Here is a 27,063-nt window from a genome sequence, read left to right on the forward strand (position 1 = left end):
CAGGTCTAGATGATGGGAATATGCACAGCATGAGAATATAAAACAGAAAAAACAGAAATAAAATTAATCTCACAAAAGAGTTTTTGTTATAAGAGATGACAACTTGTCCTACATAGCCAATCCATTACTGCTACATTAATAACTAGGCTGCCTTTGCGTATGATTAGCTTATAATGGTTTAGTCTTGAGTAACTGGTACTTCTTAGTGACAGCTGCCTGGCTTGTAAAATAATACGAACAGCCCTGTGTTGGAATACCTGCTCTTTGGAGTAGAGGCGGGAACAATTTTGAAACAGTGCACCCATCTTTAAGACTAGTTCAGAGCCCCACGAGTCACCTGACCCAAAACATGTAAGAAACATTAAGAATTCAGGTGTTCAGAGTATAAGCTCTTAAAGCAGGTGGAATCTCTAACACAGTCCCAAATATTGATGTTTTGTAGAAGGACTTTGGAATGAGGTGGCCTAGCTGAAGAAACATGGGCCAAAGAGCAGAATATATCTTTTTATCATTCATTAGTCCTGGGCTCTTGATATACCTCTGTAAATAAATTGTTGTGCAGAAATTAAAGTTTTTGATTTGCGTTTTTGTATCATTAGAGAAGTAAGTTAGCTTAGGTAGACATTGCTAATCTATGCCGCATTTTTCTGGATGATATTTTAAAAAACGGTGGATGTGTTGCAGTGATGATGTAATATTTCAGGAACCATGAGACCTATAATAATTCATTTTGGAGTCAATACATAGGTTTTGGGGGTCAAGTAGTCTTATAGAGACAGAAAATAATTCCAAAATGGTGACGCTATAATGATGTGTATTAGCCATCATATTGGTAATTTATTTTAATATTGTTTTTGGTTCAGGTTTTCTGTTGATTAAAATTCGTAAATATGAGCTAAGCAGGTTGCAGCAGAGGATCTTTACCTCCTGACAGAGTGTTGTTAACTAAAGAATCTGAGGACTCCTTCAACAAAGAGAAAAGCTAACATCAACTGTGGCTAGACAGAAGAGACTTCGAGATGCTGCAGAAATATGGCAAGACATGGTTCACAAAAGATTAAAACTGATGGTTGAAGAGGATCAAATATTTTATCATTGTAACAACAAGGGCTACAAGTTGTATTCAATAGAAAAAAGCCTGGAAAGAAATGGCCAAAAAGTAGCCGAAGCCAGTGAATCAAAACAAGAATCCGAGTCTTCTAAGAAAGCGACGACAACCAAACTCAATGCCCATCCACTTAAAAGATCGATGGCTACCCCTTGTCCACCTCCAACAACTGATCAGAAAGCTGACGATCTTCAATGTGTTATCTGTGGTTTAGACAGAAGAAGGACCAAAGGTATTGATGAAAGAACAAAGTACAGAGTATGTGAGTCTCAAAGGGCAAACATGTATCTATCTACAGCTAGTTTATTCCACAATGAAGTTCTCAGCCGAGTAGCTGATTTAAACAACAAGGTGAATATATTTGTTGCAGATTTGTATGCCCACCCGAACTGCATGCATGCATTCGAACATATGAATGTACAATAAGCTTACAGCAGCAACATAACCGCCAATCTTCAGTTAAGTTTGCACTCTTTGAAAAAACAAATTTAGTTTTAAAGCCACTCTTGAGTGCTGGCTACGGGTTCACACTCCGTGAGATCTGTCAGTCTAACAAAAATAATGAGCCACATATGGTGTTGTCTGCTGATATGACTCCTGCAGTTCTTGCTACCAAAATAAGATCGTAGGATGCAGTAAAATCAGCTGAAACAATTTTAAGAAATGTCCTGAAAGATTTAGAATCCTTTTCCGGCAACACTCCTTGCATTTGGAATGCCCTTCCAACTGACCTTCACTGGAACCCTTCCTACTCTAGCTTAAAAAAAGAACTCAAACTACATCTCCTCAATAAATACTGGGGACCCTAATCCATATCTGTTCTCTTCCACTGGACACATCTGTACGACTCTAGTTGCATCCACCCTACCTTTTTAAAAAAAAAAAAAAATATCGAGCCTTACTCGCCCTTCCTCCTCGTCACTTCCCCCTCCCTGTTTACCACCTTCACTCCTCATTGCACCCCCCTTCCCTTGTCCACCTTCAGCCCTCATCCCCTCCAACCCCCATCACCTCTGCCCCTCCCGCTTTCTTTCAATTTGTTGCCTTTTGATATTTTTGATTATTCACATCTTCCATATTTTGATGTGCTTATTTCCCATATGTATCATTTTGAAATCTATCAGGCGGAGACTTATATGTTGTTTATATACATTGATGCTATGTATGTCCCCTGTCTTATTGACCTTCTTGTCTCTAAAATGTAAAGCGCTCTGATACCCCTGGGTCCAGCTAGCGCTATATAAAACCTCTAAAATAACTAAATAAATCATAGAAAGTCAACAAGAATGACTGTTGTTTTTTCTAAACTTTTTTTACATAATTGTATAATATCAGCAAAGCAAAACTGTTCCAAACTAAAGTTCTTAAGTTCGGAAAAGAAGCGGAAAACATGGATGATGGCTTTGAAAATATCAATGAAGAAGTGGAAAACAGTCCCATGACCTGACCGTCTTATGCTGTGCAAATGTACTGTCTTTTCGAAATCATGTTTTATGAATTACATCACAACAAAAAGAAAATTCTGCTACACATGATGACTGGCCACGCAATCTATGGCAAGTGCTAAAGTAGGAAGCAAGTCACTTCAATGAATAGGATTGGTGTATCAACAAGTTATAATGACATAGTACAGAGCAGGACCTTGTTAGCAGCTCATGATGCAGAATCTTGTTAATCCGACAGCACACCACTTCCAAGTCATGTTACCAGGAAAGGATTTACAATTGCTGCTCTTAATAATTTTGATTTTGAAAACAGCTCTTCTTTGGAACATCCAGCACACATGATACTACCATGGTAATTTTTTCAAGATTGTACCAATGAACTTGTTGCTGGAAAACAAGATTTGTTAGCTGTAGGCATAAACAAACAAAGCTGCAAACTTGTAACCCAACTGCTTTGCCACTGTGTGCAAAATCACTACAAGCCATCAACATGTTCCAGTGTACCAGAAAGTTTCGAAGTGGCTGAGGGCATGGATCTTCTTCTACCTGATGGCACGGTCTGCAAAGTTGAGTTAACTTAATTTATCATAGGGCGTATTCTGTGCAGAATGAAGGATGAAGAAAGGCCAATTTCTCTGTGGGCTGGAATTCATGCTGTGATCTCCCAGAATACCGTCCCACTGAAGAAAGTTGGGTTTTTACCAGTAATACCATCTCCAGTCACAAACTATGCAACAGTATTCATAGCTCTAAAAAGTCCAAAATGTGCATGTTCAGCTTGAAGACCAGCCTCTCCTGCCAATTGTCTGAAATGAAGTTGTTTTCGGTATTGCAGCTGACATTTTTGTTGAGCAATCCAATAGAATTTGATGACCTTTATCCAATGGTAGGTGTTTTCCATATGACAACAGTTGTGTTGTGATGTGCAGGAAGTTATCTGAGTCGATGTGGCATAGTCGATACACTTCTTGGGGCTGAAATCTTTAGAAGCAAAACTATCTTGTCAGTATTGTGCTGACCTTAATATGTTAGTTCGTTACAGGGTATACTCATCATATCTGAGGCTTTAGAAATATTATGTTGGAATGCTTTCTGGAACAAGAATGACAAATTTGGTTTTGCTTATCTTATCTCATAAGTGAACACGGCACAGGGTGCTCTTCATTCAAGACATAATGCAAAGCCAGGCAATGTTCAATACACTAAGTTCAAAATCAGAAAGCCTGAAGAGTTTGTCAAAGAATGTGAAGAAAAATCAGAACTTTGAAAGTACTGGGAAAATGTTTTACACACTATAGCTCTAATGAAAAACTTGGTACATGCTGATCAGGAAGGTGATTTGGAGCTGCATGCGAAGACTATGGAGTCACTGATTACTGTGTTTCATGTATTTGATTGCATAAACTGCCTGAGATATGTGTCATGGTATTTGAAAAGAGTTATGAACCTAGAGGTGGAAAAAGCATACCTCTACAGAAAATTAATTCTTAGACATTTTGTGGTGAAAGACAGAGGGAAGGTTCCCTCACCATGAACTTGTTGGAAAGAGAGGGGAACATTTTATTAAATCTTTTGACTACCTTCTTCATTTCATGCAGTAGCAAGGAAACCCCTTTGAAAATATTGAGCCTGTGTGAATACACAACTTTGTGACCAAACAATATGTGGATAACGATATAAAGACATGTCTACTAGATATCCTGGAACATGGATCGAAACTATTCACAGAACTGAAGCAGCAGAGATTTGTATTGAAAGAGAAAAAGCTGTTTGACATAATCACTAAAGCTAAACTTCCACGCTGTAATTACCATAGTAAGTGTTTTGTTCAACCAGCTACTACAAAACAGGTTTCAAAAAAACACAACATTCAGAAGCACATAGAGAGATGGATGTAGCAAAAGAAAGGGGTGAATTTATAAAGGACATTCTGTCGCATGATCATTTTCCAACAAACACATTGTTTGACGGGGATGCTGCAGCCAAACCAGTGAATCACAAACTTGTACATTCACTGTTCAAATTTTTTTTTTTTAAACATCTTTATTGGTTTTTCTCCAAATTACTTTCCATTGCTTCTATTTACATTCTGCAGGACAATACGAAATAATCATTGATAACGCAAAGCTCTGCATTATACATCCTCTTTAGAGCACTATTCAGTTCAACAATCCACCTTGCAGGAGCGTACTCAGGATGTGTCATAGTGTTCACAGGTAACATCAACAAGCAGTAATCCATGCCTCGCTATGATTGCCTGCCCACAGTTACGCATTATCACCAGCTTACATGTGCAATCACTGGTTCTAACATATGGTTTCCTGAACTGTGCGATGATATACAGTTTAAGCGTCGTCAGTAGATGTAATGGATGTCGATGTACAAATGTTCCAACACCCTGTCAGAGGGGTTCCGCAAAGAGAAAGGAGGAGAATAAATGGAAATATACCAATGAGTCATATACTAACTATTAAACATCTAATAACAACCTATTAAAACAAAAAGAAATAGGGGGTTCTGTCATTGAGAAATAAGTGTGTTATTATTTGCTGGGTTGTGTGGTAATCAGTGCATCTCTATCCTCGTAATAAAGGGGTACACCAGGGTAAGGTTCGGAATCGCAAGAATTCTGTGGGGCAGCGGCGCGTCAGTGAATAGTCCAGCAGGAGGGGGGTGAGGGGCTTTTCATTTCGGGCCACAACTATGTAACTACTTACAACAGTTGCCAGTTCCCATCACTTGATACTGCGTTCCTCGTGGCCCAGGGTCGCCTTTGTGTATTATGTGTCAATCAGTTGCATGGTCAAGATTTCATCCATGCAAAACTTCTGAGAGGTCATTCAAACTGGTCTATAGATATCAAAGTCAGTGTGCACCTTGTAAGAGCTGCACATTGTATTTGACAGTTATCTTGAACTATCTGCCAAAGCATGTGAGAGAATCAGACGAACGTCTACAAGGGGAACAATTGACCTTGTCTTCATAAAAGATTTGGCACCTAAACCTGTGCAACTTGATACATTCTCATCAACATCAAAAAAAAGAAAGAACTCACCAAAACATTGCTGATGGTTCAGTGAACACTGAATTTCCAGTTATTGCAAGTGGAATGATTGTCAAGGAAGCGTGTGTGCCTGCAGAGATATTCAAAAGGTACGGGCCATGTTGTTCCAGAACTTAACTGTAATTTCGAGGAAGCTGACCTTTGTGTTGTTCCACATGTTGAGTGGGCTATTAGAAATGGTTCCAATCAGTGCTTAATTTGTAAAAAATGAAGTGCAGGTGCTCAAATGTTTGTCAGAGGCCACACCTACTTTTCTCTGGCTCCGCCCACTTCATCCACTGGCTCCACCCACTTACTATATTGGCTCCACCCACATTTTCAACTGGCTCTGCTAAAAGTTAGAGGTAATATATATATCTGGCTGATCCGAAATTTCAGCAAGGGAGCCTTCCTCATAGTAAGGTTTTGATAGGAGGGTCCCTTGCCTTGTGAACATTTTGAAAAAGATTAACTCAAAAGTGCATTTAAAGCACAATGTTGTAATAAATTAGCTAAAATCACTAATGCATTGAAAAGGGACCATTTCAGTGCTGTATGTGCTGATTTGGTGAGAAAGGAGTACAATACTGGGGTAGGGTATGCCATTTTTAACAGTCTATGAATTCTAAGGTACAACTTTTACATAGCTTATGTGCCAAAATGAACCAAAATGTTGTTAAAACACTCTAAACGGAGAAAGTGAACAACATCATGCAATGTACTTGAATTAGTCAGTCATCATGGCACTTCCAGTGGCCGAAGGGGTATGTGATTATTCAGTACACTAGAGTATTTTGTTAGAGAAACAATTGAAAAAAGAAGAGGATTACCAAGTGGGCTTGTTACTATAGCTTAGACCCTGGGGGATAGATGTGCATTTATTAGACACAGATTAGTTAAATAAAATATGGAACTATGCAGTTCTGTATCACACAGACACAACAGATTAGAAAAGAGGCATATATTCCAAATATGACTTTTTAATTCAAGAATTGTATCTTACCAGAAAGCTCAGCAAAATGTAATCTCCACCAAAAGGACCTAGAGCTACCTAGGCCAAAGGAATAGATAATGACGAGGCAGTTTGAATTTCACAGTATTGCAAGTCAGACTCCTAGCTATTAGTGCAAAATGGCCATAGTCAGTCTGTCAGTGCCATACAAAATGTAAACCTATAAAGACAAAATAATGTAACATAAAGCATATAAATACAAATAAATATGTTCTAAACTGAAAAAGCAAGGTAAATCTTATAAAAACAAAATAAATTATATAAATTATAATAAATATAACATCCAAAACAAGAGACAGCTATAAGAAAATATTAAATAAATTGACACTGTCAATCAATGCAAATAAATAACCTATATAAAGTACACAACAATTAAATTTCCCCAAAAGTCCAGTAAAGCCTAACTTTTTTAAAATATTGCAATGACCCATTTTTCAGTTACACTGGGCTAGCATCTATTTTTCTAGAAAAGCCCACACACAGTCTAAATCACTTGTGCATTCCAAATCCTCCTCTTTCCTTGCTTTACTCCTAGTGTCATCAGCTGCTCTCCGCCCTTTTGCAAGCCATGACTGAACATAGGGGATTGGATTGAATCTCTTAAATGGTGGACCAACAAGATTTAAAAACATTAAAGAAGATATTGTTTCAGTCAGCAATGATGCTCTTGTAGATGTGCAAATGAGATTCATTTGAGAAAAGCCCCGCTCACATTCTGCAGTACTGATAGCAATAGTGTGCAAAGCCATCAAAAGCTCCTTGAACTGCCTTTTAATTTCTTTTCCTCCAGATTCTTTATACTCTCTGTATGCACGTATGGTTTCTCGGCTGGCAATGTTGAATCTTTTACACAGAGACTCAATGTCACTTTCACCATAAAGAACAGGTAGCTCATCAGGCCAGTACTGTTTGTATAAAACTTTCACTTCGTTAATCAGCGTCTCATAGTCAGCCTTTTTGTCAGCAGAATTAGTACCGCCTGTAGACAACAAACGATTTCTCAGATTTTCTGCAAGGCTACGAAAAAACTGTCCCTGTTCAATGATTTTGTCAGTGGTCTTTCCTTTGTGCAGCATCACACCCTGGAATATATTTTCTTCCATTGCCTTTTTACACTGTGAGAAATGCTTTCCTTGCCGGTCTACCATTGCCTCAAACACTGCTATTTGCCGACAAATAGCTCGATGGGCATCAATAATTGTAGAATCACGTTTCTGTAACTCGAGTGATAACTCTGATAACTCCTGAAGAGCATCATACATGAGGCCAAGATTAGCAACAAACTGGATAGATGATAATCGCCTTCCTAGGCCGGTGTACATATTTCGATTAGAACTGTCATGGGAAGCATCAACAGCAGCACTAGTAAAATGCTTGTAGAGAGCAGGATAAGCATTCCAAACAGCTTCTACTGTTCTAAAGCTTGATGCAACCCAACGAGTATCTAACACTCTACCTATTCTGCAGAGCTGAATGTCAAGAACTTCTGCACACTCCTTTAGCTCCAAACGGTTTTTAACAGATGTGGCAAACAAAGAATATAGCTTGTCGAGTAAGTTTTTGAAGTGATTTGTAGCGCCAATATCTTTCATGACATCATGAACGGCAAGTTCCAGGCGATGTGCTGAGCAGTGCCAGGCTACAATATTGGGAGAGATTTTTTCTTGCAACCTCTTTATAACACCACTGTGACGGCCAAACATCACTGAAGCGCCATCACAGGCAACTGAAACCAGGCATTTGGAGAGAAAGTCCTCACTTATATTAATAGGATCTTTTTTTAGAGCAGACAGTAAACTACTTACTATGCCGTCAGCTGACAAATCACTCAGCTCAATGAGGTCAACAAAAATATTAGCTGGTGAGTCCATGCCAGGTAGCTGCATTCGCATGTACACAATTAAAGAACTTTTCCTATTTAACGCAGTGCCTTCATCTAGTAAAATACTTATTTTTGGGGAAAGTTCAATAATTTGAGCAAATATCTTCCTCTTCATTTCTGAGGATATGTGGCGTTGTATGTTTGCGCAAGCTACATTGGAGTGCAAAATTCGACCCATATCCAGTCCATTTAACTGGTGGCAGTCTATCTCTGTTTCAAAACCATACGCTGGCCTGTTCCGCTTTGCTTCCTTATAAGCTACACGGAATATTCTGGATGTTGATGACATTTGTAAAGATTGAGCTTTTGCAGTTACTTGCAATAAAGAATCTTTTTTTGCATTTTCTAAGATTTTTAAAGTTGCAACATGAGCCTTGCTTTGTGCATGTTCTCCAATCTTTTTTCTCAATGATTTTTGCTGTTGTCGTGGATTTGTGCCATATGCCTTCACAGTAGAGTCAGTCCATTCTTTGGACAATTTCATTCCCCTGGATTTCTCAGCACCAAGATCACGGACTTGGCGACACACAGAACAGCCAAGGTTAGTGCCTTTAACAATTAACCACGGATGCTTGCGTTGGAAATATATCTTTTGATCGTGTTTCCAACCTTTAGGAAGAATGCCTTTCCTAAAAACTGTGCCTGAATGTGGTTTCAGCGATAATGTGTCAAATTGTTTGCTAGTGCTTGGAGTTTCCTCTGTCTCACTCTCAGCAATCTCCACAGCATGATACTGGTCATCTCGGAGAGGACTATCTTGTGTCTTTTCTTCTGTAGGTGTGATAACGCTGCTGCTAGTAGTGGTGTCCCTCTCATCTTGTGCCTTCTCTTGCACTTCATCTTCTGTGTTGTTCCCTTCATCCACCGGAAGTACATGGTCTTTTTTAGCTACTTTATTAGTAGGCTCCCCATCGTCTTTGGGCTTAAATTTTGTGAAGTAGCTTGAAATCTTCTTCTGCCCACTGTGCGACATTCTAGGGAAGCAAAGTGAAATAAAACATGCTAGACATGTGCGAAGTGTGATGTCAATTCAATTAAGTAATAATACATGCACAATTATTTTTTTTTGCAGTTTGCTCCAAAGAAATTTATGCATCTGCACATATATTACCATCTACTGTCTACAACTGACTACAAGTATAATCTTACTTTGCCGGGTTTGCCCACCCAAATTCAGACCTTTTGCAGATGAGCACTCACTGAAAAGAGGCACAAAGTCTTTAAAGTTTGCCTCACTTTTAAGCTTTGGCTTCCTGTAGCAGTAGCATGACAACTAAAGCAGGGTAAGGTGGAAGTGTGCAAAGTTAGTTACACACTGTGATTCACAAAAAGTATTCATTAATTGACACTCAAGGCCAGAATGGGAACCCAAAGCAGCCCTGGCAAGTTTTGTTTGACCAGCCCCCATACAGTGCATAGCAAGCAAGCTTAATGACTGCTAGAGATGTTTGCATGGGGGTCATTCTCCCCTCAAGAACATTTTTTTGAAGAGAAAAAAACTAAAATGGTGCACAACATATTTAGCTGTATCAACTTTCAAAGCATAGTAAATTGTACACCTAAATGAGGACGTGCATAGCCACCAAGGCCAGAAAGCATGGTAATCTCACAACTTGGAAATGTCAGACAAAGGCACCCAGGCTAGAAATCATGGAAATGTCAAACAAAGGCACCCAGGCTAGAAATCATGGAAACGTCAGACAAAGGCACCCAGGGCAGAAATCATGGAAATGTCACACAAAGGCACCCAGGCTAGAAATCATGGAAATGTCACACAAAGGCACCCAGGCTAGAAATCATGGAAATGTCACACAAAGGCACCCTGGCTAGAAATCATGGAAACGTCAGACAAAGGCTCCCTTACCCTCATCATGCGCAACAAATAGCTAGTGAGTGCATACTGCTGGCAACAACAAACATGATTGTGCATCGATTCATGATGATCAAACTAGCCTAAAGCCAGGGCATCAGTAACAACATTTAAGCAGTGTGACTTCCGAACATAAAAAAAGTTAATCTGTAGGCCTCACCTGCGCATTTATTATCCATTGCTATTTGCTTCAAAAAAAAAAAACAGCCCTTAATGTAGTAGTGTAACTTAAGTCAGTCAGAACATTTGCGCATGTTGCAGCTTGCCTGGCACAGCCCCAGGCCGAACCCCCACAGATTTTATGATATTTGAAAAGGAAGCCGAATCCTGCCCTGGGCCTGTAACCTGTACTGATTTCACCCAGGCAGCCCGCAACTGCGCAACAAATAGCCAGTGAGTGCACACACAACAAACCTGATCGTGCATCGATTCGTGATGATTAAACAACTAGCCTATGACAGGCAGGGCATTAGAAACAACAACATTTAAGCAGTGTGTGACGTGACGTCCGAACATAAAAAACTTAATCTGCAGGCCTCACCTGCGCAGATTTATTATCCAGATTGCTTAAAACCAGCCCTTTAATGTAGTGTAACTGACTGTAACAACTAACAAGTAAGAGGTAGAAGATTTGCGCACCACACGCTGCAGCTTGCCTGGCACAGTGACAGCCAAGCAAGGCCCAACCCAAACCCCCACAATTTTATGAGCGTGCCCGGCCTGAAAACGAAACCGAATCCTGCCCTGGGCCCGGGCCTGCATCTCATCCTGTACTGCTTACAGGCAGCCCACGGCACAACTGCGTAACAAATAGCCAGGCAGGCAGACTTGACTGAGTGCACAGTTGCACACTAAACATGATCGTGGTGGTAAGTGGTCCGTGGGCTACAGAGGTGATGCGCTGGAGTTAGGGTGGGGACGTGGTATCTATGTCGGGTGAGATAGGAGGATGCGCAGACTTGGGCAGGGTGGGTGAGGTTTCACCTGGAGGACGGCGTTTGAAGGCAGAGCCTTTGAGGTGATGGTCTGTGGTCAAGGTGGCGTAGATGATGGTCTATGTAGTGGGGTGGGCTGTGGTGCTGAGGGCACAGTCCCTAAGATGGTGGTCTGTAGACGGGGTGGGTTCAGAAAACACTGACTGGAGGCGTGGGACCGCACCTTTGAGAAGTTGATCTGTGCTGTGGGCAGGCCAGGGTGGCTGCGGAAGCACTAATCGGTGGCGTTTAAACTTGTACATGAATAACATGTTCGTTAAATGCCATGTTTCGAAGAGCACCACAAACACATGCAGGTGACGTGAGGGTGAAAGAGCGCGCGCGGTGGCAGCCCGTCACATACCTGGCCTCCTTTCTGCGTGGCCTACGCCGTATCCAGTGTGACCCACGTAACATGGGTAAAAGCAGTTCTTCCACGGGTGGTGATAGCGCGTGCTAGTGCCACTTGCAAGGCGCCCCGAGACGATAAAGTGTTCGGGGCACTGATGTACAATGTGTGCTGCTGGTAACGCGCCTCGTGATGGAGGGGGCGCTGCCTTAGGGTTGGGTTGGTTGGCTGACCTCCTTCGGGGGCATTCGCGGACATTCAGATTCACTCATTGGGAGTGGCACACGGACGGAACATCTTTGTGTGCGTGCGTTGGGAATTAATTAGAAGGTGTGTGTGGGGATGTGCAGAAGGAGGGACGTGCAGGGGGGGTCTATGACTCAGACAGGAAGGCATGGGGAGGGCCGTGGAGCCAGGGTCTGAGGCGTTGTGCCAGCCCATGCCTGCACACCCGGTTCACCGCTGCCCACCTTCCTCCTTCTCTGCCACTTCAGGCAGTAAGTATCTGTCTATCTATCCTCACCCCACCCCTGTGGGTTCGGTAATCAGAGCCTGGTGATACCATTATTACCACCTCAGAATGGAAGGGTGGGGTGTTGGAATCTGCGACCAACTCTTCCCGCCACCGGGCAGTGCCCGCGCCCTCCACACCCCCGGAAGGCACAGCAGGCACAAAGTGTTGCCAGGAGCCAACGTATTGTGCCAACGAGTACAAAAGATGGGGCTGAAACACCGCTCCGGGCACTCCCCCCGCCCAACCCCGTTTGGTAACCAGTGCCCGCCGCCCGGTCAGACTCCAGGCAGGCCTGGGCAGCCAATCATCTACTTCTTCATGTGATAATGTTGTGTAATCAATCATGTTACATAACCCTACCCTCCCAACCACAATGATAATAATTTTAAAAAAACGTAATCCTTCCTGCGCGCCTGCGGCCCCCGGCCCCGCCGCCCCAGCCCAGGCCCTGCCCAGGCTCAGCCCTGCCTCGCCTCGCCTCACCTCACCTGCCTGAGCTGCCTGCTGCCTTATTTCGGAAATTCGGCCGGCGCCACAGGCCTACCAAAAGCCAGGCCATCTTGTCCCTGCCTGAGGCGCTACAGTAGCAGTGGTGCACTAGGTAGATGGTTGGGTCGACCAATAAGTATTAAAAACCTGGCTGACTCACTGGTCTGGCCACCACCAGTAAATTAATGATAATTTAAAAAAAAACGTAATCCTGCGCGCGCCTGCGGCCCCCGCCGCCCCCAGGCCCTGCCTCGCCTCGCCTCACCTCACCACCTCACTCACCTGCAGTGCCGCCTCAGCTGCTGCCCTGCCTGCCTTATTTCAAATTCGGCCGGCGCCGGCCTACCCCCAGGGCCAGGCCCAGGCCCACCGCCCCAGGCCATCTTGTCCCTGCGGACCCTGCCTCCAGGGCAGCGCTGCTGTAGCAGTGGTAGGTAGAGTCGGTCGGGTCGGGTCGACCAATCACCAATGACCAATCACAGTGTTAAAAAAAACCCGACTCACTGGTCTGGCCACCACCACCAGTAAATTAATCACGCTCACTCACTTCACGCCACGGTTCATTGTTCAATCAAAATTTATTTCTCACCCCACTGCCAGCAGGCCTCAGTCTGGTCCCCGCCCTGCCCTGCCTCGCTCGCCTCGCACCCAGGTCCGGTCGCCCTCAGGCTCTCACCTGCTGAGCAGTGACGGTGTCGGTGAGCTCTCGCAGTCGCCGGCCGCTCCCAACTCCGAGTCGAGTCTCAGTCCCCCGACCGACTCGGCGAGTCCCCCACCAGCAACTTTGGAGTTTGGGTGGGCGAGGCCGGGGTCGGGAAGAGGTGCGGAGTGCGGACGTGCGGTTATGCAGGGGCGGGCAGAGAGAAAATGCGCGTGCAATGCATTTTGCATGCAATCATCTGCGCACGCGTCACTTCCTCTGGCGCGCACAGCCCCAACCCCCGCAGCAAAGCCCTGCCCAGTGCCTGCCCCTGGCCCCTGCAACTAGGCTGCAAAAAGAAACAAAGTTACAATTTCCAACGGCAAGTCCCGGACTCTCCCGCCCAGGCGGCGCCGACTGGGGCCCTGATCCGCGCCGCGCCTGGGGAAGTGGAATTCATTTGAGTTGACTTGACTTCTTCTGTCTTCTTTAACTTTAACTAAGAAGTAACTCCAGTCAGTGCCACTGCCTGCCTGACAGTAATAATACACAGCAGCGCCACACTCTCTGTGCCTGCCAGAGAGTCATCACCACGCACCAGTCAGTGCACTGCGCACGCAAACAGAGACACGCACGCACGAGTCTAAAAAATGAAAATGAGGCAGAGAACAGGTGCACTTTAATGCCGAGTGATAGACCCGGCCCCCATAATTAAGTGCCGGTGCTGAGCACCGGCAAGCCCCGGCTCAAATTAAGCCCTGGTTCCAATCACTTCATTGTACTGTCGAATCACACAGATGTTACTATTGTGCTCCTTAGATTTGTTGCAAAGTTCATAAGTCAAGGAATGTGACAGTTATGGATATGTTATGGAACAGGCGAGAAAAGACACTTATTCTGCTTCATATTCTGTACAAGAACCTCGGCCCAAAGTTCTTATCAAGACAGATATTCTTATGGGTGATGACACTATGAGCAATACAGTTTCCAAAATGATTCGCTGAAACAGAAGAAGAATGTGACTTTAAAGACATAGAAACATACTGTGTGAATGCGTGGAAAATGAGTTCTGACTGTCACACATTTGAAGATCTTCAGTACAGTTAGGTTCAAGAGATCAGTCCTGCTAAGTGACGTCCACCGACATCAAATTCTGTACATTGACACATTAAAAGAACTTTCGACTTGATCAGAAGATATGTAAATGTTGTGGATGATGCATATGTAGAAAAAGATCCATGTGAATTTGGTTGGAAAGATATTGATGGGGTGCTAAAACCTACAAAAGTTCTATAGCTTCTACCCATATAACACACACGGACATGTACTTGCAAAACCTGTGCTACAAAAAGATTTCATTGTCGATATGTTCTTCTCAAATGTTCACCATTCTGCAGATGTACCATGAGCGATTGCCAAAACAAATAAATAAAGTGAACTGTGAAAATGTGTCTAAAACAGGAGAGATAAACATTTTTCATATTCAATCATAAACATTGTTTGATGTATACATAAAAGGATTAAAAAACATTATTATTTGTTTAATTTCTGTATATGTGTCTTCTTCTTCTATTGTAGCCACCATTTTGGAAAGTGGCAGAAGCGTTACTCTGAGGAGTTATTTTCTCTCTATAAGACTACTTGACCCCCAAAACCTGTTTTGACACCAAAATGAAGTATATATGTTTAATGGGTCCTGAAATATTACATCATGACTGCAACACATCTGCTATTTTTTTTAAAACATTGCCCATGAAAAATGTACCCCAATCAGCAATGTATACCCAAACTGAATTACTTATCTAATGATCCAAAAACACAAATCAAAAAAGAAAATCTCTGGACAACAATTGATTTTTACAGAGGCATATCAAGAGGCCGGGATTACATTGCTCATCTGAAATGTTTTCCCTCTTCTCATTTACAATATTTTACTTTTTGCTTAGTACATTTCTTGAATGCATAGGTATGACAACCTTTTCTGGATTGTATTCTGAACTTTCTAGTTTTGCATGGTTTAGACCCATACATTTTCATTACCTCATTCTTTATAATTATGAGTCCCTCTCATTCGTACAATACCTGATCCCAATTTCCTTTTCCATATAGTCGATGGATTTTATCCTCTTTGCTGTAAAACCTGTAATATGTTTTAGACCCTGTTCATTTTTAGCGTCCCACGGATTACCTCCAGTGCCCTCCAATTCTCCCTCACATTGAGCTCCACATTTCTTCACTTTTATGCCCAACACATTTTTAACCTCTTCTTGTTACTGCCAATTCCCTGAAGTGTCTGGTTTTATGCCCAGCAGTTGTACCACGTCCTACTGTTTATGCACAACACTGTCATTTGAATAAATAATTTACATTTCTTGTTCTCTCATTCCCCAGGCGCAACCCTCTCCACTTCCACCTTATTGCAGATGCCATTGCCAAGCAGATATTGGCAACACTGTTCCAGACGTGGATGGTGCCAGCTGTGCGGGTTGATTTCTATGATGCAGATGAGCTTAAGGTATGCAAATCTAATCTGCTGCTGTGTAAGAGGGATTGTGAAGCTGACATGGATATTGCAGGCAGCTCTTCAGTGAACACGCATGCTGCGGGCGAAAAGACTTCTAGATGATAGCCATCAGGTTCCAGGTGTATATCAGGTGGGAAGTGCGGTCATGTCCTTGCACCAGGAGCTTAATGTAGGAAGGGGAGGGCGGGAGGACGAGACTGCTCCCCCCCCCAAAAAACTCACACAAATAAGGTGAAAGAAGACCATGCAGTGCAGCTCGGGCTTAGCAAAGAAGTTGAGGAGCTTGGCTGTTCACTAAGAACTCAACACATTGAGACCATACAGTAAGCCAGATGTTCAACACTCAAAATGAGGTCAGAGAACTACCATTAAGGCCTCACCACTGAAGGTTAATGCATGTTGATTACATAATATCTCCAGGGAATTAACGCAGAAGGTGATGGCGAGGAGACCATCCTATACCATTACCGACTCAAAACATATGTTGAGGGCAGAGAGACCACCAACTACCTGTATGGACACAGAATACAAGGGGAGGGCAGACAGATCTGACTGTATCTCTGTGAGCTTACTATAGTATGTGGGGGCAGAAACAGCATACTTTATCTTAAGCATCATAGGAGACGAGGTGAGGCCACAACCCCCAAATTGTACCGCTAGAAGCGTTGCATTAAAAGTGTGGGCTGAAGCACCATGTTGTGCATCGACGAGCTGAACACACACGGTGGGAGCAGAGAGACCAGACTATAACACTAGAAACCTAGCACAGAAGGCATGGGCAAAACCATCATGCTGTATATCTAGAAGTAGAGAGCAGAGAGACAAGACTGTACACCTGGGAACTTAGTGTAAAATGTGTAGGTGGAAGCATTATGCTGCACAATTAGAAGTTGAAGACTCTGTGTGAGAGCAGAAAGGCCACCAGGAAATTCAGCTGACAACACTAAGACAGAACAAATATGTCCTACCACCTACAGCTCAATGCCCACGGTGTTGAAAGTCAAACAAAGCAGTATCATCCAACATCTGCATATAAAATCACTTGCAAAAAGACCATGCAATTACACTATGAACTCCACATACTAGGTAAGAAAAAACATACTCTATCTACCCCCAGGAACTAATCATACGAGGTGAGGGCACAGACCATGCGGTACCACCAGCCATGCCGAAATATGTGTAAGCTTGTATGCCGAGCTACTGCTCAAACCACCGTAAACCAAAAGAATCATAGCCCACAGTGTGATTACTGGAGGACCAAGAGGTCATGAAGTACCACCAACAACATTTCATTGAAAATGAGACAAAAAAACCATGAAGCACCACCAGGAGCTCATCATAACAAGCAGTGATATATGAAATGCACCAGTTAGGGAAATACATCTAGAAAGTTATGCGAAATGTAGCAGTTACAGCACTTTACTCCATCTTCTATGCATCAATCACCCTAGAAAAAGAGGATCATGGGAACTAGCAGAATTCAGAACCTGCAGGTCAGAACTGTTTGACGTGGAACACCGCAGGAGTTAGAAATAAAGTAGATTGGGGATAGCTATTCAGGGGATATTTTGTCGGTTGATGTCAATAGGCTGCTGGGAACCTAGGAACGTGGACTGCACTCCTTTTTAATATTCTCAGTAGTGGCCAATTGAAGCCTGTGGCTAAGGAGAGGGGGAGTGATGGTAATCTTGCTGGCTGCATGGCTAAAATAGCACTGCGAAAGTTAAATGTGTGATGAACTGCCCAGACGATACCAAATGAGGGTCAGGGGAAAGGTCCTCGGTTATCGGCAACGTGTTGGTAGCCTTTTATGCATTGGGAGATCAATCCGTTGACCTGGGAGCATGGAGGTAAAATATTGAACTGTACAAGTAGAGTGGCATGGTTGACCTCTCAGAAATGGCTGTGGATCCCTGGAGCTATCGTGAGTAAGGACATTATTGGCACTTACTAAGTGCAGGTGAGAGAAACTGATTCGGGAACTTTTTCGGTAGTCCTCAATGCAATTTAAGGGCGACAGTCGAAAAGTTAAAGAAGTGTTGGGATAACTTGTTTTGCGACTATTTACTGTTATGAACATGTTACCAAGAATTACTGAAATAGGGATTAAAAATGATCATACAAAATCCATCTGGGATCTGTTGTTTCCTTCAAATAAAGACATAGGGTCAGATGTACAAAACCATTAGTGTACTCAGACTTTGGGATTCACAAAATTACAGGATTAATGAATTGCCATAATATTTTTTTGTTATTGTACTAAATCCATTTTGGGAGTTGGAAATGCATTTCCAACTCACAAAACGTCTTTAGCAAACCATACCAAATCGCAGTTCGGAATGGGAATTCATCCCTAATTGCTATTCCATATGGTATGTGTTGATCACTTCCAATCGCAGCAATGTTCACAATCCATTGGCCAGTTACCGACCCTTCAAAGGAGATGGTAATTGATTTGCAATGGGAAATGGGTCCACTGGGGTGCACAGGGACGCAAAAGCTGCTTTAACCCCTTTACTGTGGGGGTAATTCCCCCGCTCTGCTGGGGGGCGCGTACAGCACCCCCATGCTCATAACGAGCTCAGCTCTTCAAGAGGCACCGTGCTCCTCTGCTCATGACAAGCTGAGCTCGTCACGGGCGCACCCGTTTTCATGGAACGTTCAGCAAAGCAGGGGAATTATCCCCGCGTGTGAGCGTTCCACGGCTCATGACGAGCTCAGCTCGTCATGAGCACAGGAGAACCGTGCCTCATGACAAGCTCAGCTCGTCTTGAGCATGCAAGGTCTTAAGAAGCAAAAATGTTTCCCCTTTGAGAATTCAAACACTGGTGTGGTGGCCTGCTGCTCCTAGCAGGCCACCAGCCCTGTTTTTACAGCCAATTGCTGAGATATGGAAATAGTGGCATTCCCAATCAAAGTTATTAGCCAGGTCCTTCTGCGAACCCCCTATGACGGGAGATTTTGTAGGGCGACCGATATTAGTGCGTAGGTCGCATCGCAAAATCAAAGACCAGTTGAAAAATGTTGTTACACCTTTTGCAACCTGTCTCTTCGTATATCTGACCAGTACTGTGCAATGATAGAATCTGTTGCTACGAATACATTGAGGCAACAGAATGTTATCACCTATGTGCCTCACATTATTCTAGTATTATGTGAGACCAAATGATGCCTCATGGCCCTCTCCTGAAAGTGAGAATAGAAAGTCTATTTCAGTACTTTCTGAGCTTTCCATTTGCTGTAGAACAGTTAAGAATGTCAAAGCGGCGCGGCCGAGGGCATGAATTCTGATATCACAGCCTCAGAATGATGTCTAGTAATTGGAACTGCATTATTATAGCGCCTACTAACCCTGAAGCATTGTGCACTCAAGCAAACCATTCCATGCAGTCATTCCAGTTTCTTTATGATGGAATAAATGAATAGGGGTTAGTTGTGGTCATTAGTGGGGGTATGTAAGGTCATGCACATGGTTGGTGGGATGAATAGGTGATTTAAAGGAGATTAGGTATTGTTAGGTTGCATAGGTATGCCTTTCAGAGGAAGGAGGGGACATTGTGATCTTGTAAACGAGATGTAGTAATACAATAATAGAGAATAAGGCAGTCATGCATGTGTCAGAGTAGGTTGTGCATGGAAAAGATGGAAGGGGACAAACATTTGAAAGAGAGGGAATAAAAAGGAGAGCTGAAAATCAGTTTTAATTAAAGGTCTGTTTTTCATGCTGATTTAGAGGATCTACATAATATTTTTGAGACAGCATGCAGTGTGAGAATACAAGAATGTAGAGAGAAACCACATTATTTACTTGTAAAGATTGAGCAATATTGCGTTTTTTAATGTTTCAATTTATTTTATTGTATTTCAAAATCAAGTGCAACAGGCCAGTAGGTGCCTCACATTCATCTTATTGCAATCTGGCTGTAGAACTGTATATCTGGCGTAAAGATACAACAAATAAGGGAACACCCCTCTCCACGGCTATCTGAGTCCAGATATGATGGGTCTCAGGTGTGTGTCGGAGGCGCAGTAGTAGCATGGGTAGTTAGGTGTTGGTGGCGGGAAATGGACAGGTTTTTTGATAGGCTACTGCTAAACCAGCGATCCAGCCGGTCTCTTCATCAACTCAAGAGCTGCAAGTGAAAGGTAATGGCTGGACGCATATGTTAATCCTTCCTTTGCATGCTGATGACGGAACCGCTCCGTCATCAGCTGCTGTGGTGCTGTGCTGATGACGGAGCGGTTCCGTCATGGCCCGCCCGACGCTCCTGCGTGGCGCGAATTCCGCGCCTGCACTGAGCATTCTATTGAGCGGGCGGGGCAATGACGGAACCGCTCCGTCATAAGCACAGCGCAACCAACGCTGATGACGGAGCGGTTCCGTCAGCAGCATGCACCCTCCGCATTTCCGCCCCGACCCCTTAGCACTGCAGCGGAATAGCCGCCGCAGTGAAGGGGTTAAGAAAAACCAAGAGTGTTAGGCTGCACTCAGAGGAAGCAGCCACTTCGATAATAGCAGTGCGAGAAAGTATATGGGAAATATTATACTCATTGAAACGGGTTTCTGCGGATGTCTTCTGGTGTCCATTCTCAGGTTTGACTCAGTATTAATTAGGATGCAGAGATGGATCCATTGGATGCCTCTGGTTTGCATTGCCACAAAGGGAAAGGCGAGGACCACTTCCCAGACAGTGGAAGTGCAATGCCTGCACTCCAGTGGCTGGAGGGCAGGGGATGCAAACACTGATGTGAGTGTGGGGAGGGTGAAAGGGCTCCCTCTGCAAAATTAAATGGAGATCTATAACGTTAAAGGGTTAAAAGCATTGTACTCAGGTCACTGAAAGGTGGTTTTATGAAAGCCATTTGCAAGGCAGGAGAAGAAATAATTCAAATAGCTACAAGAGAGTTTTGATTATTAGATGATAATGATAAATATGCACTTATTGGCTAAGTGAGCGTCTCCAGGACTGGGCTGAACGAAACAATGGCCTGCCAAGAAATCCAGCAAGCTTTTTGGAGGTAGCACTATGGGCCATTCTGCGGTCCAAAGCACTGTAAATGTCAAATATGTAACCATTAAAGGAGACACACGTATTGCAGTATTTAATTTAGCCTGAAAAATATGTTTCCAATGAACTTAATGTCATTGGGACCATGAGTCTCAGTCAGAGGTTTATTTCATTACAGTCAAAAGGCAGTAAAATATGTATAGTATTGTTAGACAACAGCAATAAAGCATTCTTGAGACTTCCACTTCATATACATTGTTTTCAATCAAAATATCTTTCTTTTCTTTGTATTTGCTTCGTTTTCTGCCTTTCCTTCTCTTTTCCTTTCTTTCTTCTTTGTCATGTTTCTTTTCTGTCTTCTTTTTTGTCCTTGTCTTTTTCCCTCTTGTCATTTCTTGTTATGCTGACCATCTTTTTCCTTGATTGGTTATTTCTATTTGTTATTCCTTCCCTCTATTCTTAGTTTATTGCTTACTTTCTCACTTTTCCTTTTTTCTTTTCTGCTTTCATTTTCTTCTCCGTTCTTTCTTTCCTTTCTATTTTCTTCCTTTAATTTCCTTTATTCCTCCCCTTTGTTCCTGCTTCTTTCATTTCATTCATTCCTTTCCTTAGTCTCACCCTTCTTCTTTCCTTTTCCCCTTCTGTGAATCTTCCTTTTCTCTTTTTCTTATTTATTTTCCTCATCGCCTTCTCTACTTCATTTCTTTGTTCCTCTTCTTTGTATATTTCCTCTAGTCTTTTTCTTTCTGTCTCTCCTTTGCTCCTTTTTTCGTATTCTTCATTCATTCTATTCCTCTTTTTCTTTTTTTCTCCTTTGTCCCTTCTTTCCTTTCCTCCCTACCCCATTGTTTCCTGCTTCTTTTGCTCATTCTTTCTTTTCACCTCATTCCTTGCGTTCCTTCCTTCTTTCCTTTCTTTCTCCCCATCCCTCCCCCTCATTCTGTCCCTCCTTCCTTTCTTTTCTTTCCAACTTTCCTTCATTCCTTTCTTCCGTCATTCCTCTAATTCCTTCTTTATTTTTTCCTCCCTTTTTCCATTTTTTATTTTATTTCTTCTTCTCCCCTTTTAAAGAGTCTTTAACTTCCTAAATCAATCTCTCAATTTTTTGAATGTGCATTTCATCATTGCCTCATTAGTATACCCAGGGGAAAAAAGATGGTTGCAGAGATATGTTTGCTTGTTGAATGCTATGAAGTCTGCATGTATCTATGGCAAATTTCCCTAATTAATGGTGAAATTAATACACTTTCTGATATAGGTTTGTGTGTATTTTTTGCATGCTTGAGAGTACTTGGACATTTTCTGCTAGGACAGAACCACTGGAATAATGCTACAGGGGTGGGCCAAATTAAGTGTCAGTTTTGATTAAATTATGTAGCAAGAAAAGGCACATTTTGTGGCAATAGTATGTCACTATTTTGTCATTTTTCAAAAGATTAACATTGTTGGGTCTGAATGTTACACCTCATTAGTATCAGTTTAACGCCTAAAATGCATCAGAAATTGAAAAATCGTGTGCTGCTGTTTTGTGAGGATAATATTTATGCAAAATACATGTACTATCCATATATCTTGCATGTACTATGTGTGCTTCATTTAAATAAAGTTATGCAACTTTACGCAGTACTATTGGAAACCACTGTTCTGTACTTTCAAGATGGTTGCCACTTTGCGTGAAGAAATGTATGTGATGCAATGTGGTGGCCATCTTCAAGGTATAATTTGTTTATACTTTAAAGATTTTCCCATGCTGCATCACCCCACCTTGTGTCATGCAATATGGTAGCCATGTTGAGATATAGAGAAATACATTTTCAAGATGGCTGACCTGCAGCTTTGGATGCTGGCATTAACCACTCCTTGATCACCGCCTACCACCCACCAAACAGCTCCACTCTGCACACTCCTTCCTCGCTACAGTCACTAGGATCAAGAGATCAAGATGCGGGGGCGGTCATTTTCCTACAACGCGGCCAAATTGTGGAACTCTCTCCCGCTCTGTCTGAAGTTCGAGCCCAACCTTCTCCTATTCCGCAAACGCCTAAAAACCTTCCTTTTTAAGAAATCGGAATAAAACCTACTGTTAGCAGCTTTACCCAAAAGCACCACCCACTTTAGCGCTAGGACGCCTCAGGGCAGCTACCGCGCTTTACAAATCTTCTTTTCATTTCATTTCATTCATTTCATTTCATTTCATTTCATTTCATTTCATTTAAAAGGTATCCAGCATTGGCAAAGCAGGAAGTGGCATGCACAAGGGCTGGGGAGGGAGGGAAATCAGATAGATGGGAGTGGGGAGGAGAGAGAGAGAGAATGAAAAAGACAGAGAGAGCACAGCACCAAGCCGCACATTGCTCAAAGTCAGAGGGAGTTGAAACACACAACCCTCAGGCACTGCATGGGAACCAAACAGTGCATATAAATCCTCAGGCAGTGCATAGTAAAACTCACATAGTGCACGTGAATACTTAGTGCATAGGAAAACTAATTATATAATTACACAAGAAATTCTAAGCAGTCATGGAACACTCAGCTAGTACCCAGAAACAGTCATGGAAAACTCAGCGGATGAGAACCCTCAAACAATCACAGGAAGACTTACCGGGTGCACAGCGGTACTCTGGCAGTGCATGGAAACACTGAGAAAGTGCATGGGAAAAGTCAGACCGGTCAAAGAAGCACTCCCTCAGTGCACAAAAACATTCAGCGCACAAGAGCCCTCAGGCAGGCAGGAGAACACTGCTATAGTGAGAGGAAACCCTCAAACAGTGCACAGGCACCCCCAGACTGGAAACTTCAGAGCAGAGACACCCCTAGACAGTCATGGCAACCCTCACCCTATGGGATCTCCCGCCAGTTATAGGGCATCACCCTTGCGGAGGTTGCTCCATTTGCCCTCTTACAATGAAAATCACGAGTGTGGATATTGGTACAGATAAGCCCTGGGAGCTGCGGCAGTTTACGAACTGCAACAGCACCAACCTGATCTACCTCATCACGTGCACGTGCAATGAGAGATATGTGGGCATGACCACGAGGAAGGTACGTGTGAGGATGCAGGAACATAAGAGCACTTTCCGTTGTAGGAAAGATGTCTCCAAACTCACAAAGCACTTCCTTACGTGTAACCATGCCGAAACAGACTTCAAATGGCATGTTCTCGAGAAACCGTACATTCCTCCACATGTGAGTGACGTGTCCAGATATCTGTTCATTCGTGAGCAAAGGTGGGTGTTCAAATTGGGGACACACAAACAAGGGCTGAACGATGACATTCCGTGGGTCTCTTTGTCTTGATCTATTTGATTTGTGCCTCCATGAATAGCATCTTGCGTGACCTTCACCGTAAATCAGAGGATTTGTCCCCAGACTTAACAGTATTATTCCCGTTGGGAGACAGTTTGAGTTGTCTTCTGGCTACAGCATTTTGAGGCCAAGAACTTTTGAGTATTTAAAGAGTACTTCGCTTTCCGCCACATGAGACGGTGCACCTGTTCATCTAGATGTGCACCTATGCCTGAGCAGGGTGTGTCAAGTGCGAATACCATCCGTCGAAGTGCAGCTTCACAAGTTATGTGGAATCTAGTAATCCCTGTAGAGCGCGCTGTAATTTTTCCAACGTGCCCAGCTGTGGGTGTGCACTATACTTGACAATGTTTATATAGCAACTAGTTATTTTGTTTTAATGCATTTGTAATTTTGGCGTTATTTGGGATTTTCCACGTCTTTCCTGTGACTACTAGCAGAGTCTGTTTTCAGGTCAGAAGCCCATAACCGAAATTAGAATAAAAAACTACACTTTTTCCTGACACGTTGTCATCGTGTAGTTCTTTATTATTGGCTGAACGAGCGCTTCACAAAATCCAGCTTTACACATTCTTCCAGGGTTGGTAAGCTAACTGTATTTAGGCCGAGTGACTTCTCAGTCGGTCCTGAATTTAGGCGTCCTATGCAACACCGCTCTGGGCTACGCAAGAAACAACAATCCGGAATTACATCCGCATTGTTGTCAAGAACTACAAACACCCATGACGTGATGTCATTTTGTAGTTCCAGACCGGCCCGTTCTCGCGAGAGGACGCGCTCAGGGCCTCGTCTCGAGTGTAAACACCGCGCTGGACAGATATGGTATCTTGTTCTGGAATTAACGGCGGGTACTAACAATGAGGTACGCGGCAATTGAATTACGATAATACCTATACAGGGTGATACATGAGGAGGCTGCGATGTGGCAAGCCCCTCCCTCACCGGTTTTGATTGGACGAGTGCTCCTCGGCCAAACTGTGAAGAAGTCAGAGTGCTTTGGAGACTGTGCCTCCCCCTGACTCAGTCACGGCCCGGGACACCGACGGACAGGTATGACGACCTGCCTTATCAGCTAGATGGTATGGGCATGCCATTGTGTTAGCTACATGCTACATATTTGTAAATGTGTGAACCCTTGTGCACTCCAGCCTGTAGTTTGCAGGGAGGTGGAGGGTAGGTGTGTTGTGAACCTATCGATGGGGGCCAATTGACTCCATATACAGAATACCTTGGATTACGTAGACATATACACTACCAGAGTAGCTGAATGGTTGGTTGCCCGGTTTGTGTAGCTGACGTAGTCGGTTTTTGTTATTGTAGAGCGGGGTCTCACATATCCTGAGCCAGGTCCAGGAAGAGGTGAGGTCCACTCCCCGGACACACTGGGTGAGTAAATAAGCTGGTATATACATTTTTGTTAAAGAATTTAATATGTTGTATACAGACCAGGGTAATAGATTGTGTTTTTCCTGTACGTTTGTCCTCTCTAAATAGTACACATTCAACCAGGTGCCGAAGAGAGGAGTTGAAACAGCTGAAGGAAAATTGTATCCTTTGCTGGTTTTTTCACTTGTGTGTTTTTTTTCATATATGTTTTTCACACCTTATTCACGACTAATGCAGTAGTATTGGTATAGAACATAGACCCTGACGAAAGCCGAAGGACTAATCCCTGAGTGGCTGAAACATGTTGGTCTCCTCGCAGCTATTTGTTTGTACTGCGATGACGATATTACACTGTTCTTGTTTTTAGCAAGGAAGGGGCAAACAATTATTAAAGTTCTCTGGGTTGAGCTCCCTATCCTTTTTTAAATCACCACTTATTATATTTTTACACTGCACTTCCCACCACATCAACAACATGTGGTAGTACCAAGTGATTGTGGGTCGCTACCCCTTATCTGGTTATCGGGGTATGCCGGTCTCAATGATCTAGAGACACAATACCCGATTAGGACTACCAAATGATAATATTGATCATTACAAGAATGTTGATGGGAATCCTACACCAGGGGGGACTCACGTTACTGGTTCTTCACATCTGGTGATCTGGTTTGTTAGCATATTGCACTCATACCTCTGTACTACTGACAAGGTTTTGAAGAGTAGAGGACTACGGTTGAATCCTCAATTTAGACCCCTAAGTTTGTTGTTGTTTGTAGAACCCTCACCAGAGAACAGGAACACTGAGACAATGCAAGGGAATAGTGAACGGGGGCATTGGAACACAGACCTGCAGGCAGTGCTCAGAAACACTTTCTGCACACAAGCACTTAGAACCTCAGTCAGTGCAGAGGACGGCGCCCACACTGCACAAGAACACTCGAGCTACCATAAGAATACTCAGGAAGTGCACAGAAACTCGGAGAATGCACAGGAACCCGCAGACAACCACAAGCAATTCTTACCCTGTACACTCCTGTACGAGCATTTCGTGCAGGCATTCCTGTACAACTCATAATCATAACACACGCGGTTGGAAAGCTAATGAAAGAAATACACGTTGACTCCTCGTCACTTCTAGCACGTTCATGAGCTTACATGGTACAAGTAAAAGTAGGAGGTGACATTGCTATGACTGCAGCGCCACAATGAGCCCGGATCTTTTGGACGCCGAGTGGCAAATAAATCAGACTATTTCTTCGCAACAGTCACCTCAGAACCTCTGTATTTTTAACAGTTTTTTTAGGTTTTGCCTAGCAAATGCGTACGAAGTACGAAGTACGCATGCGCTAGGAAAACCTTATGTTTTTCTCTGTGGAGTCGGATATCCGCCTCCTCCTCCCATTGGCTAGCTCCATAAATGGAGGCTAGCCATTGGGAGAGGGCTCTGTCCGTCAATCCCGGGCCAGATTCGAGGGCGTTCCAGAGAATTTTTCTCTTTTGGCTACGTCAGCC

At 43.3% G+C, this 27,063-nt stretch overlaps 2 protein-coding genes across 4 annotated transcripts in view; one reads left to right on the forward strand and one right to left on the reverse strand.

Moving 5' to 3' along the window:
* Window positions 1–27,063, forward strand: part of LARGE1 (LARGE xylosyl- and glucuronyltransferase 1) — a 1,180,278-nt gene that overhangs the window by 606,320 nt on the left and 546,895 nt on the right. For all 3 annotated transcript variants that reach the window (XM_086953009.1, XM_086953010.1, XM_086953008.1), the window contains exon 5: window positions 15,718–15,841. In XM_086953009.1, coding sequence (XP_086809135.1) covers window positions 15,718–15,841 — 124 coding nt within the window. The remainder of the gene's footprint in view (window positions 1–15,717; window positions 15,842–27,063) is intronic.
* On the reverse strand, window positions 7,064–9,463 carry LOC147734724 (E3 SUMO-protein ligase KIAA1586-like). Its single transcript, XM_086953577.1, has one exon. The coding sequence runs from the start codon at window positions 9,461–9,463 to the stop codon at window positions 7,064–7,066; it is 2,400 nt and encodes a 799-aa protein (XP_086809703.1).

Source organism: Lissotriton vulgaris, chromosome 1_2 (assembly GCF_964263255.1).
Source record: "Lissotriton vulgaris chromosome 1_2, aLisVul1.2, whole genome shotgun sequence".
In the NCBI taxonomy this organism is placed as follows: domain Eukaryota; kingdom Metazoa; phylum Chordata; class Amphibia; order Caudata; family Salamandridae; genus Lissotriton; species Lissotriton vulgaris.

Excerpts from the sequence above, each read along its gene's own strand:
- LOC147734724 (XM_086953577.1), bottom strand. The coding sequence starts at position 9,463 with ATGTCGCACAGTGGGCAGAAGAAGATTTCAAGCTACTTCACAAAATTT.